General features: G+C 39.8%; 1 protein-coding gene across 1 annotated transcript in view; it reads left to right on the plus strand.

The window, feature by feature from the left end:
- The window catches only part of ADCY5 (adenylate cyclase 5), a gene marked incomplete at its 5' end in the record, with an annotated part of 226166 nt that overhangs the window by 164992 nt on the left and 48919 nt on the right, over window positions 1–12255 (plus strand). The window contains 3 exons of the mRNA XM_082483464.1: window positions 113–240; window positions 3905–4063; window positions 5110–5251. Coding sequence (XP_082339590.1) covers window positions 113–240; window positions 3905–4063; window positions 5110–5251 — 429 coding nt within the window. The remainder of the gene's footprint in view (window positions 1–112; window positions 241–3904; window positions 4064–5109; window positions 5252–12255) is intronic.

Genomic DNA, 12255 nt, shown 5'->3' on the forward strand with positions numbered 1-12255 from the left:
GCTGAATACTTCTCTCTTATCATCATCATCATCACCATTATTATTATTATTATTATTATTATTATTATTATTATTATTATTATTATTATTATTATTATTATTATTATTTTAGGAGAACCACTGTTTACGTATCAAGATCCTGGGTGATTGCTATTACTGTGTGTCTGGGTTGCCAGAAGCAAGAGCTGACCATGCACACTGCTGTGTTGAAATGGGAATGGATATGATAGAGGCCATCTCGTAAGTACCATATTTCTCATGGAGAATTTCAGAACAAATAGCAAGTAGATTCTCTTTCCCATTAGGTCTTCCTTCTATTAGTAGCAAGGTAGCCAAACCAGGGAACAGTTGCCAGCAAAAAGGGAGACCAGCTGGAACAGGAAAACAAAATGCAGTAAAGGTTTGACAGCAGAAGGACAGACACTTGACTCCATTACAGCCACGTGGATATCAGAGCTCAATCTCCTGATGAGAAAGGCAAAGGTTAGTCTAATTACTGGAAGTCTCATTCCCAAAGGAGGATTCCAGTGAGTTACAGAAATGCGAAATCAAAGGATCAGTAGTAACTTAATTTCAGTCACTCTTCACTTATCTGTATTTAAACCAGCTTTTTACTCACCTTACAATTCCTCTGCTAAGGTCTGTCTTGTCAGTTTAAATAATCCTTCTCCATGTGTTCTTAGGCCAAAAAGGTCAGATTCAAGACTTTCTTACTTCAGTTAAATTAATTCTTGAAGAAAACCATAAAATTGGTGTGGCACAGACTGGGACAGATCCACGGTGCTTTTTCCTTTATTTCCACTTACTTCCCCATCTTTATTTTTTCTTTTAAAATCTGTTCTGAAGCTTTGCCTGCTCCTGAGGTCAGGCTAGCAATCCTGTGTTTGTCCAAACCATTCCTGACTTTAGAGAGTAACAAATATGAGACCCATATCTAGTTATATTACTTGGAGGATTTTAGACAATGTTGAATATTGTTTGCATTGGACGTGAGATTTCACAGGCCAATTCTTCCAGAATTCAGGGAGAGAAGATTTATTTGATCATCTTGAGTGTATGCAAGTTTAGGCGTAAAGTTCAGTCAGTTTTGGATGGTAACTGAGCTGACCTTGGTATCTACACCATCCCTGCTGCCCAGAGACCCTGCTTCTTTTTCCCTTCCCTTCTAGCTTTTTAATTTTGTGACAGCACTTTCTAAAGTATCACCGGTGCCAGCAGAGAAGTAGAAGATCTCTATGCAGTTCTCCTCTCGTTCCATTCAGTAAATTGATGGAGTTTCCACTTCATCTTGATAAAACTAGAGCTACTTATTTGTTGACCTCGATACAGTACATCCTTACCATTTCAATCTCTGCAAGGGCATGAATACACACCCACACTTTTCAGCCTTAATTTCATAACACAGATCCATAGTTTGAAAAGCAGCGTTTTCACCCAGGAGACCCCATTCAAAGAGCAGTACGCAGCAGCATTCCCTCGCTTTGTACACAGTGTACACTGTCAGGACCTCCTTTACTTTCCTGGTTTTAAACTCTGTTGCTTTGCACCAGTCTCCTTTTGGGGTTTGTATGCAAAACGCAAAATAAAAGGAGTTGCAAGTAGCTAGTTTTCAGTAGCCCTTGAAAGGATGCTGTTTCTTCCACGTGAAGTACAATTACAATTAAATGGCAGGTGACAAAGTGTCTTGTCAAACCTGAGAAGCAGCAATTCTTAGCCACCAGCCCTATGAAGAAGATCCTTCTTCATTGTGTACATTGCCCAGAAAAGTCTCACTTTCTGCAGTAGTTGACCTGATGAAATCCAGAGACCTTGACACGTTGCTGTGTAATCCCCCAGGAGGCTGAGTAACACCGGGATGTCTAGACTTCATTGATTAACTGCAACCCACCTTACCTTGAAATAAACATGGACTTGAAGTGCACTCAGTGTTTGTTTACAAATAGCTCTTCAGCAGCCTTTAAAACTTGTTTCCCACTTGATGTATGATGAATGCATTTAACAATCTTATCTCTTAATAAGTCTGGAAGGTGACTCTGTTCTCACTACCCCTGCTTTCCCCCCCCCCCCCCCCCCCCCCCCCAAGGATCAAGATAAGAGGTTTCACAATTAAGGTAACCAATAGCTACTGAACATTTGATTGCAGGCAGCAAATAGCTACTGAACCTTTGATTGCAGGCTTCACCAATGCTGGGCCCTGCCTGGAGGCTGATTTCATCTGTGCACAATAACAGCAGGGAGTGTTACCCCAGATCAGAAAGATAGAATTATATTTACTGTACTGCTGGTATAAATGAACTAAAAACAAGGAAGGTAACAAAGGATATTTCATTTGTCTATAAATTTGTTTGCTACAAAGTCTGCAGAAAGTCACCTTCTCATCCACGACTCTATAGAGAGTCTCATGTCAGTCTTGTGTCAGTCCCTGGTCTTGTGTCAGTAATGTGGCTTGGCAGAAGGTGCAGTGGGGTTTGTAGCACTCGTGCAGCATGTTCTTCCTCTCTCCCCAGTGCTATACCCACACTACAGCTGCTGTTGTCCTCGCAAGGGTTATGGCTGCAGCTGCATTTTCATTACCCCAGTTCCTGTTGCTTTCCCAAGTGTCGTGGTTGGAGCTCTTTCAGTTCGTAAGCGTGTGGCACCTTACCTATATGCAGCTTCCCTTCCCTGCTCAAGAATCTCTGCTGCTTGTTAATAAAAATAATGAATGTCACTTCAGTGAGTAGGTAGTGACACGTAAGATAGGGATTGTAAGCAAAAAAGGGTAGGAGCTGTTTCAACAAGAAGGCATCTTGAAGAGTCTTTTAAGAGGCATATTACACTGTGAGGAGTGAACTAGAGTTCGGAATTGGTCTATCTTTAATCATTCATTTTCATTTAAAGCATCAATATTAGATCTGTGTCGATGTTAGGAAGTTGGGAGGACTTACCTGTCCAGAGGACGTTATCTAGAAAGGACTAGATGAACCTGAAAACCAAAGAGGTTAAAATCTGATAGGTATAAAGTACAACTTCATGCTGCAACGAACTAACAACTCAAAGGAAAGGACTGTGCTATGTGATGTAGGTGAATTTGCTTGTGAAACATGGACATTCTGGGAATGATGTGATCAGCAATAACGAGAAGCAGAGTTGTTCTGATGGCCTCATCAAGACTTTCCCCTACCCACATTCCAAAATATATTTTCCGTGTGAACAACTCTTGAAGTTAACTTTTGCCCTAAAATGGCAAAACCCACAAAGTATTCCAGCAGTCATTTGGGGAGTAAGCAGAGCATCCAAAACCTCATTAAAATCAGAGCTTGAGTATTTGTAGCTGCCTGTTTGGAGTGACTGCAATAGATGTGGTTCTCTGGTTTTGCTGCTCTGACTGCAGCTGTAAGTCCCATTCAAGCTTTCCAACTGCAGTGGGGTATTTCACACACATATCATATTTCATCTGTGGAAGAGTTGATGCTTGGTGCCATACAGACGGATTAAGATCTCTGAAATCATTTCCTTTTTCTCTTTGCAACATGCTATTACTCTTAATGAGGCTGAGTGCTGGCAGGTTATGTCCAACTTTGGTATGGCAATCAGAGACCAGCACTTTATTCCTTTTACTAGCCCAAAGATTTTTTTTTTTTTTATGAGTTCTCAACTTGACCATGAGTTCAGAGTACATGGATTTACTCCAAGAGCTCCCCTTTCCAATTGGTACTCTGCTTGGCCAGCCAGGCCATCCAAGAGCAGTACAGCTGCTCTGGTTTTGGTTTGTTGTCCTGTTGATGTGGATGAGCAGCACCATGTGTATGCATGAATAATTTATGGGTCATTATGGATTTTTGTGTTCTGGGTGCAAGTTTGTGTCACCAGTTTGTGTCATGCAGTTCTTAGTGATGTCCTTATTTCCCATATCTCTTTTCAGATTGGTCCGGGAGGTGACGGGAGTAAATGTCAACATGAGGGTTGGAATCCACAGCGGGAGAGTTCACTGTGGGGTCTTGGGCCTTAGGAAGTGGCAGTTTGATGTGTGGTCCAATGACGTTACGTTAGCCAACCACATGGAAGCAGGGGGCAAAGCTGGGTAAGTTGCTTCAGCAAAGCTGTCATGTTAATCCGTGTGTTGTTTTGTGTCTGACACATCACAGTAAGGTGGGGAAATAAGGGACAGAGGTTCAAGGAGCCTGTATGTCGGCGGTAAAATGATCTGTGGGTGTGGTGTTTTAAGCATGTACAAATGTTACCAAAGTTATTCTGTTCCATGTCTACATGACCTTGGTTACAGAAAGTCTACAAAATCACAAGATGGGCATATCCTTCTGTGGTAAGAATTGAATTCCTTCTCTGTGAAACAAAGCCGACAGATACAGCAGAAGTGAGCAGGTCTGTGTGAACACTAGCAGATCTGGTCATAGTTACAAAGAGATGTGACCATATGTTAACAGTGTTTGCTGAAGAGCATCCCAGCTATCGATGGATACTGTATGAAGCGTTGTTTCAGACCAGCCTTTTGTTTTGAAACATTCCTGTGAGAGAGCAGAATTGGTGCTCGCTTCACCACTGTATGGACCAACTGAAGACTGAGTTGCTGACAAGCTGACTTTGAGAGATAGTTTTTCTACGTGCCTTTCCGTCTTTTCTTTGCTCTGGAAGAAAGCGTAAGACTATGTACTTGATAAGATGTTTCTACAAGGCACTCTTCTACCACAGTGATTAATGCGATACAGCAAAAAAGATACATGCTACAGTATATATTACGTGTGTCCACTGAGCAGACGTGTCCTTGTGAAAGGCCTGTGTTTGCCAAAAAAAAATATCTGCGGTGTGTTAGAGCAAAATAAATAAAAGAATAAAAGAAAGTGCTTTATATCTAAGGAGGTACTTATAAATGGATGTGTAAGATGCTTAATGTCACCACCTCTCTCTTTAAGAAGATGCGTCCTGGCCTGCTTCCTTTATAATACATGAAACTCTTGTACTACATCTGTAAGAGTAGTGGCGTGGCTAAATAAAGTGGGGTTTATTGCTTGTTTTTTCCAGTATATGGAACCTGTCACTGACAGGAACTGACTTTTTAGGTGATAACTTTTCAGAGCCTACAAACTGGCTTGTCCTTTGTCTCATTCTAAGGCGCATCCACATAACAAAAGCAACCCTGAACTATCTCAATGGAGACTATGAGGTGGAGCTGGGCTTTGGAGGGGAACGCAACGCTTACCTGAAAGAGCACAGTATTGAGACCTTCTTGATTGTACGGTGCAGCCAGAAACGGGTAAGAGCAAACTAAATAATGCAAGTTTTAGATACTTTTAATAACTAGATGGTCTCCAACACGCCAAAGTAGAGTGAACACCAGCCTTTATAGATGAGTGAGTTGACTATCTGTTCTTAGGTGACAAAATTTCCTGTTTCCCTCTCCTCTTCCTGAATTTTTGCCTGTGTAGAAGGGAGTGCAGCCACCTTCTGCATAAGGTTTCTGCACCGAGTACTTTCTAGTTCTGTCAAAGAAACTGTCCTGAGTTGTTTTCAAAATCATTTTGAAGAATGTTGTTAATATAGATATGTATTTTTTCAATTACTTTTGATATTTGTACAAGCTCTTAAAGCAATAGATTAAAACCACAAAGATCTCTTCTCTGTCAGATTACAGATGGAGGTGGTTTTGTCCACCTGCTCACCGTATTACCATGAACGTAAAGATTAGAGTTGTTATAATCATTACTTTTCAGCCTCTGTTTCTGAAGATGAGGAAATCTGGCCCACTGTAATGATGGACGATCACTGTGACAGTGGGATGAGATCATACCTACTGCTATGACACGGGTCAGGCTGCACAAAATAAGGCTATTAAGGGCATTACTGACTTGAACTTGAGTCAAGTCAAACTCAAGTGGACTTCTGCCAATATATCTTCTTTTTGTGACACTGCCAATAACAGAAAATAGGTTGATGTTATCACTAGTTTGTATTCTTTACTAGACTGTAATACTAGAAAAGGACCTTTTTGATCATTTAGTTGAGCCTGACTGATAATATTTCTCTAAGTGATTTCTGCCCTATAGACACTACTTTGCTATTCATGGTACAGGCAAGCATATAAAGATTGGACTAAATTGAAAATCATTTCAAATATTTCTGAATCTAAGACCAGTTAAACCTTCCCACAGCTGTAAATATGACTACCATGAGATTAAATGAATTATTGTTTGTGACATGTTCCAATAGCATGGTTAATTTGAATAAGTATAACACCTTTACAGAAATACTTTGCTACTGTTGCCTCATTTCATGAGAGAATGGGAGCCTCAAATCTCCTTAATGGATATTGTGTAAAAAATCTCCAGGAAAATCCCTTATCATCTGCTAAAGAGAGAAGCTGATGTTTTGGTTTCTATCTGCTCAGAAGATAAATCTCATTAACAATTGTCAATCTTCAAAAGAGGATTAGAGCTTGCAGTGCAAGATTATTGTTTCTTGAGCATCACTGCCTGTCAGTGGGCCAGCTGATGTTTATACCTGAATTACTTCTTCTTTGCTGGGTAGATTTAAGAATGTGAACCACAATACCCTTCTGGTCAGGCCCCATCTCCTGGGGTGGAGAAGCTATATTGACTTCTTAAATCATGTACTCACCAAGTTGCCTCCATGTTCTTGTGGAGAATCGAAGGTTTCTCTGGAGAGAAGAGAAGACCTAAGATCAGGATTCTGCTCCTTGCCAGTGTAGACAAAAAAATCAAAAACAGAGACACAAAGCACTTGGGACTTGACTTCATTTTTGAACACAGGGCTGTCTTTTGACTCAGAGACTCAGGAGAGATGTGGATTCCATTCCAGACTTAGATTTTGAGGAACTTGCATTTTTGTGCCTTGATTTTCCATGGTAAAATAAAGTGGGTTCCCCACCCCTCATTCTTTCACTGCTTTATATGTATTTATTCCAGCTCTGTTACACAGTGTAGCCCTTAGCTAAAGTCTCTAGGCACTACTAGAATGCTGCTCTAACATGCTGCATTCCAGAGTAGCTAAGAATTGGGACATGCGCTTGGCCTCCGTAATTACTGTGCTAAGTTGAAACAAAGAAACTGCTACCTAAGGTCATGGCTATTAGTGTTTAGAGTTAGAGGGGCTTCTGGTTTGCCCATACTGCTGCAACTTTCTTGCTCACGTAGCCATTTTCTATCCCTTTGTGAATAAAGTTCTCTCCCTCTTTAAAAACTCGTTTTCACATAATATGAAGATCAGAAGTGAGAAAAGCTTTCTCGCATAGTCAGCTTAGTGAGTCTTGAACACTTTGCTCGATGCTTGGCAAAGTTCTAGCACTTCACTTTTTCCTTCTATTTCTGCTTGATTTTAATGACTTCTTGTGATGTATTTTGCCAGGTTTTCAGTTCAGTCTGGTTTTGTAATGGCCATAAAATGTTCACCTAACTTAGTAATGGGTTCCTATGAGTCGTGTCTGGGTTCCTGCTATCCTCACACACAAAGCACAGGATTTGCATTGACCTGAGAACAGATGTGTAGTTGACCCAAGTCACTGTTTGCCTGAGCTGTTCCTCAGTTCATGAAGGCAGATTTGAATTGTCTGAATTGGTCCATCAGTCCCACAGCCGTCGAAACCCAACAATACCAGGAGTTACAACAAATATATAAAATGTAACAGCATCTGTTCCATACCCTTTCTGCTTACTGTTGCCATGGGGAGCCATAACTTTGAATTTCCCGTCTTTTTTTGTTTATGTGATTTTTTCATCGTGTTAATGTCATTTCTTTGGCACAGAGTAAATGGGAGGAACATTTATCTCATATTTTTGTTCCAGGAACTCAGGCTAGCTCCTTCTCTGAAAATAGTTTTTTTTTTTCTTCTTAAGGATTCTGTTAACTGGAATATATTTAGTTGATTTTTAGGGGGAAGAAAGCTTGATTCTGATCACTCAGTCTTTAAATAACATCCCTAGAGCAGAAAATGTAGTCCTTGTTTTCTATCCGGTACACAGAACAGTTGCTTTCTATTGAAAAGAGAATAAACTGCAAAGTTTTAAAATCCAGTCTGTTTAGGTTTCTCTCTCCTCATCTTTACTTCCAGATCTGCTTTCACCTTTCTGTTTGCCCTGTCGTGTGATGCTGCTGCTCTTGTGGGTGAGCCCTTGCCTGTGAAGAAGGCAGTGCTCAGATACCCCAGAGCAGTGCAAGAGCAACTTTGTTATTGCAGTGTTATGTTCCCCTAGATAAAAGTTTTCATGGTTTTTTTTTGAAAGCATAGATCCAAAGTTCCAAATTTGTTTTCCTTGTGTTTGCTTTCAATTCCTTAAGCTAAGGTTTTGATAATTAAAACATAGAACAGTCTTAACTGTGTGAGATACAAAGAGTGTCATGCATTTCATTGTAATGTGAATCTATAGATATACACACATATACATATATGTAAGTATATATATATATAAAAAAAAATTATTGTCTTCAAATTAGCATGCTCCATCATAAAGGTCTGTTAAATCTTTTGCTGTGGTTTGTTTGCTCCCGTTAGTGCTAACAGCTCTAAAACCTAGTTGCTCCGGTGCCTGGTTGCTCTGGGTATCTGGTGTCTGCTGTCAGACAGCAACTATATCCCCTGTCTCTCTCTCAGCCTTTTTTCTCCTAAGACAAACTCCTGTAATGTCTTCTTACAATGAAGAAGATACAAACATAAGCTCTCACAGCAAGCTCCTCATTTTTATGATCATCAAAGGAAACCTTTATCTTTTGCATAGTGATCTTGGTGTCTGATATTTATTCTGTGATGAACTAATGTGATTCCTGATAATGAAGTGAAGTTTCTGACTGTAATCTCTTAAGTGAATTATCATGCATTTTGTACACTTGAATGTCTCAGGTGCCATTTCTACTATGTCAGTCCTCAACTGCTGGATGCTAATACTCCTTTTTCTCCTATCTATCAAATACTACCTCTGCTTCTCTTATTAGCAAAGTCTGTCATTGCTACACTTGGTGCCAGATGCATTGAAATCTGTCTTGAGACTAATCCTTGGGTAACTCTACTAGGAACTTTCATCCAGCCTAATACTTCCTCATTCAAAATGCTATCTTGCCATTTCACTGGAAACCAGCTCTCTGCCCAGCTTCGTATTCCCTGTCTCTCTGAGCCATCAGTCGCCAGCACAGCACTATGTCAAATGCTCTATGGAAAAACCAAGGCCAGTGAGAGCTACTGTATTTTTTCTGTTTAGAAAAACTTGGATGCTCTCAAGGCTATTAATCCAAGCCCAGCATCTGCTGCTCTACAAGTTCTGTGCTATGATCCCTGACTAAATAGTTATTAAAAGTATATGTTACCAGAACTGAAATTGCAGTTGGCAGTTTTGCATAGATCTGGGGTGGAGGTTGTTCTTCCGACTTCAGCACATCACACTTAAGTTTTGCTTCCAACTTAGTCATGCTTTCCATTTATAACCCTAGACTTGTGATCCCTCTTCCCTTTTGCCTCTACTGTGGCAGTAGTGATTATCTGAAGAGAAATAATCTGTTCCTTTAGTTCTAGAGTAATGTAGATTTTTAAGTTTCTGTTACCATCGGGTGATACAGGGTGACTTACACAGGGTGACTTCTGTCCTTATTCAGTATTTTCCTCATTCATTTGGATATGTGTTTCTAATGGGCTTAATACCTTAGCTTGAAAGAAATACAGGAATTCTCCAAGGAAATCTTTGCCTTTCCTCCATTATTTTTCCTCCTTCATTCTTTATCTGAAAGTCTCTGTTTCCAGATAAACAGTGAATTATCAGCTAAAATTACTAATAATATTACCCAGATCTTTACTGATTCCCAAACTTAACCCCTAGACATTGTAGTGAACTACTCAGCATTACTCAGTGCAATGTCTTTTTTCTTCTATAGAGTGGTTTTGGTTTATTCTTGTTACACTTTTTTTTTTAAGTTCACCCTGCAAACTGTAGCATTCCTAACACAGAGCGCTGTACCTCCAACTCCACAACTTTTATATCTCTCCTTCTGCATTTATTCAAAACGTCTGTCCCAGTCATTACTGCTATCCTATCGCATTCCTGCTACTCTTAGAGCACTCAGTTTAATTGCTGTTGTAGTATCCAGTAGTCCCAGTTCTTGTGCTGCCTGTGTTTCTGGAGTTTGTACAGGAGTGTGTCGCTTGGTGGTTGTTGGCAACTATCTGCTCTTCTTTGAGGTCAGGTGCTGTGCTAATTTGCAGAACCGTCACAACTACTCTTCTCATCGCTTCTAATCATTGATAAAAGCTTTACTCTGAGAAGGGTGAAAAAGTACGTGTTTGGAGGAGTGTGAAACAGACCTTAAAGTGAATAGGATTTTAACAGCACGTTGGGTTCACAGCTAGTTTTATTGTCCTCAGAATTGTCAGAAGTCTGGGAAAATGCTTTGCTTTGAACACAAGTGGAAACAAAATGTGACTGTCAACAGATGAGCAATACTGCTGACTAAACACACTGTGCTGCGTGCACAAAGACAGCAAAATGAAAAAATGTTTATTTTTTTCTAATGTCTTTCAATTGCAGTAAACATGGGTGTTTCTTTTAACAATAGCAGGTACACAGCAGTTTCAGAAAGGATTGTTGATGGTGGCCTTAAAACAGCTCAACAAAACTTTGGCCGTAACTCCTAGAAAAACAATTCTCATTCTTTTCTAAATAGTGTCCTGGAACTCCATCCAGCTGAAGAAACAAAATGGTCCTTTAAATGTTGTGCATGTGACTCTCCTAAAACACAATCAATCTAACGTGATGATTCCTCAGTTTAACAGATTTAGTCACAGTTCGGCAGGGTTCCACTCTTGTAGATTTATGAAGGCAATGGTTTGGAGCATGTAGCACTGCAAGAAATATCATTCACATGTCAATAGGACGTCAAGACAATTTAAAGAATAATATGTAGCTGAATCTGAAATGGCTGATCCATGCTCAGATTTCACTGCTTTGTTGCACAGATAGCGACCAATATGTTGGAAAATCCTATCACACACTAAAGAAGTAACAGGCATGCTTGGTGCAATTGATAAGTATAAGAAAATCCCAGCTATTTCTGCAGTTTTGCTGTAGCATTACTTTAGCTCAGTGTGTGGGAACTGGTGGTGGGAACATAATAAAACCTCTGGGAATAAGATTTACAATCTCTTTGCGAGTCCAGATTTGAGAGGTTCCCACAACAGCTTTCTGAAGTTTTGCCACTTTAAAACTGAAAAACTCATTACTGTCGGACACTTTTGCACCTGCTCCTGTTGTTGGTAGTACCTGTAATGAGTAGGACTGAAAAGTGTCATCAGTTCCTTTTCTTTATTCTTCTTTCCAGTCTTGTTATGCCTTAGGTAGCCCTGTGTGCAAGTTGTCTTCATACTGTCACTCAGCCAGGAAGAAACAGAGTAGGGATCCTCATAAATTTCCACAGAGGAGCTGTGATCCTTCTAATTCTTCATTTTTGGAGTTTGTTATTATCATCACCTACTGAATAAGTGATTTTTCAGAAAACAAATTAGCTCAACTTTTAAAAAAATGGTTTTGAATAAGTATTGATGTTAACAACAAAGTCCTATTGTTCAAGCTAATGTAGTAGCACAGTGTGTAATGTGGGAAAGCAAAAAATCCACTCTACTTGTAAATACATGTTTTAATCTGATTGGAAATATTGCTGAAACATAGTTCACAATCCCGTGGATACCTTCTACAGGGGTGGGGGGGAAATACTGCTGGAGTTCATGTAGCCATGGAAAATTTATGGTGCCTGACCTCATGGTTAGAAATTATCTCAGAAGTATATATTTACCCATTTGTCCCACCGTTACCTCAACCCAGATGTGCCAATAAACATGTATGAGGTCTTTTATTCCCTTCAAATTAATCAAGTGATGCTTCCGAGTCACCAGCACTAGCAGCAGGTAGAAGGATCACTCACTGGCTGAGAGGGGTTAGTACATCTGCTTGGATTTTTGGCATTAAAGCTTTTCTCAAATTCTAATCAAATTTACTAACTCATGGGGGGAAACCTGTTGTGTGTATCTTTTATCATCTGTTGATGTAAAGGCAATTGTAATGTAACCAAATAGATTTGCTTTTATAAGTCCCCAGACTAGTTTCAGTGTCTGGGTTTTTTGATTGCTTTTGGTTGAAAACCCTTCACTAAGCTGTAATAAAATGGATTGACAGTGCAACTTCTATTATTGAAAACAATATATGCTTGCTTGGAGATAATGAAACTGTATTTTCTACCAGTTTTCTGGCATCACATCATAGAAGAAAG

The sequence above is a fragment of the Vanellus vanellus genome (assembly GCF_965231255.1).
Source record: "Vanellus vanellus genome assembly, chromosome: 5".
Lineage (NCBI taxonomy): Eukaryota > Metazoa > Chordata > Aves > Charadriiformes > Charadriidae > Vanellus > Vanellus vanellus.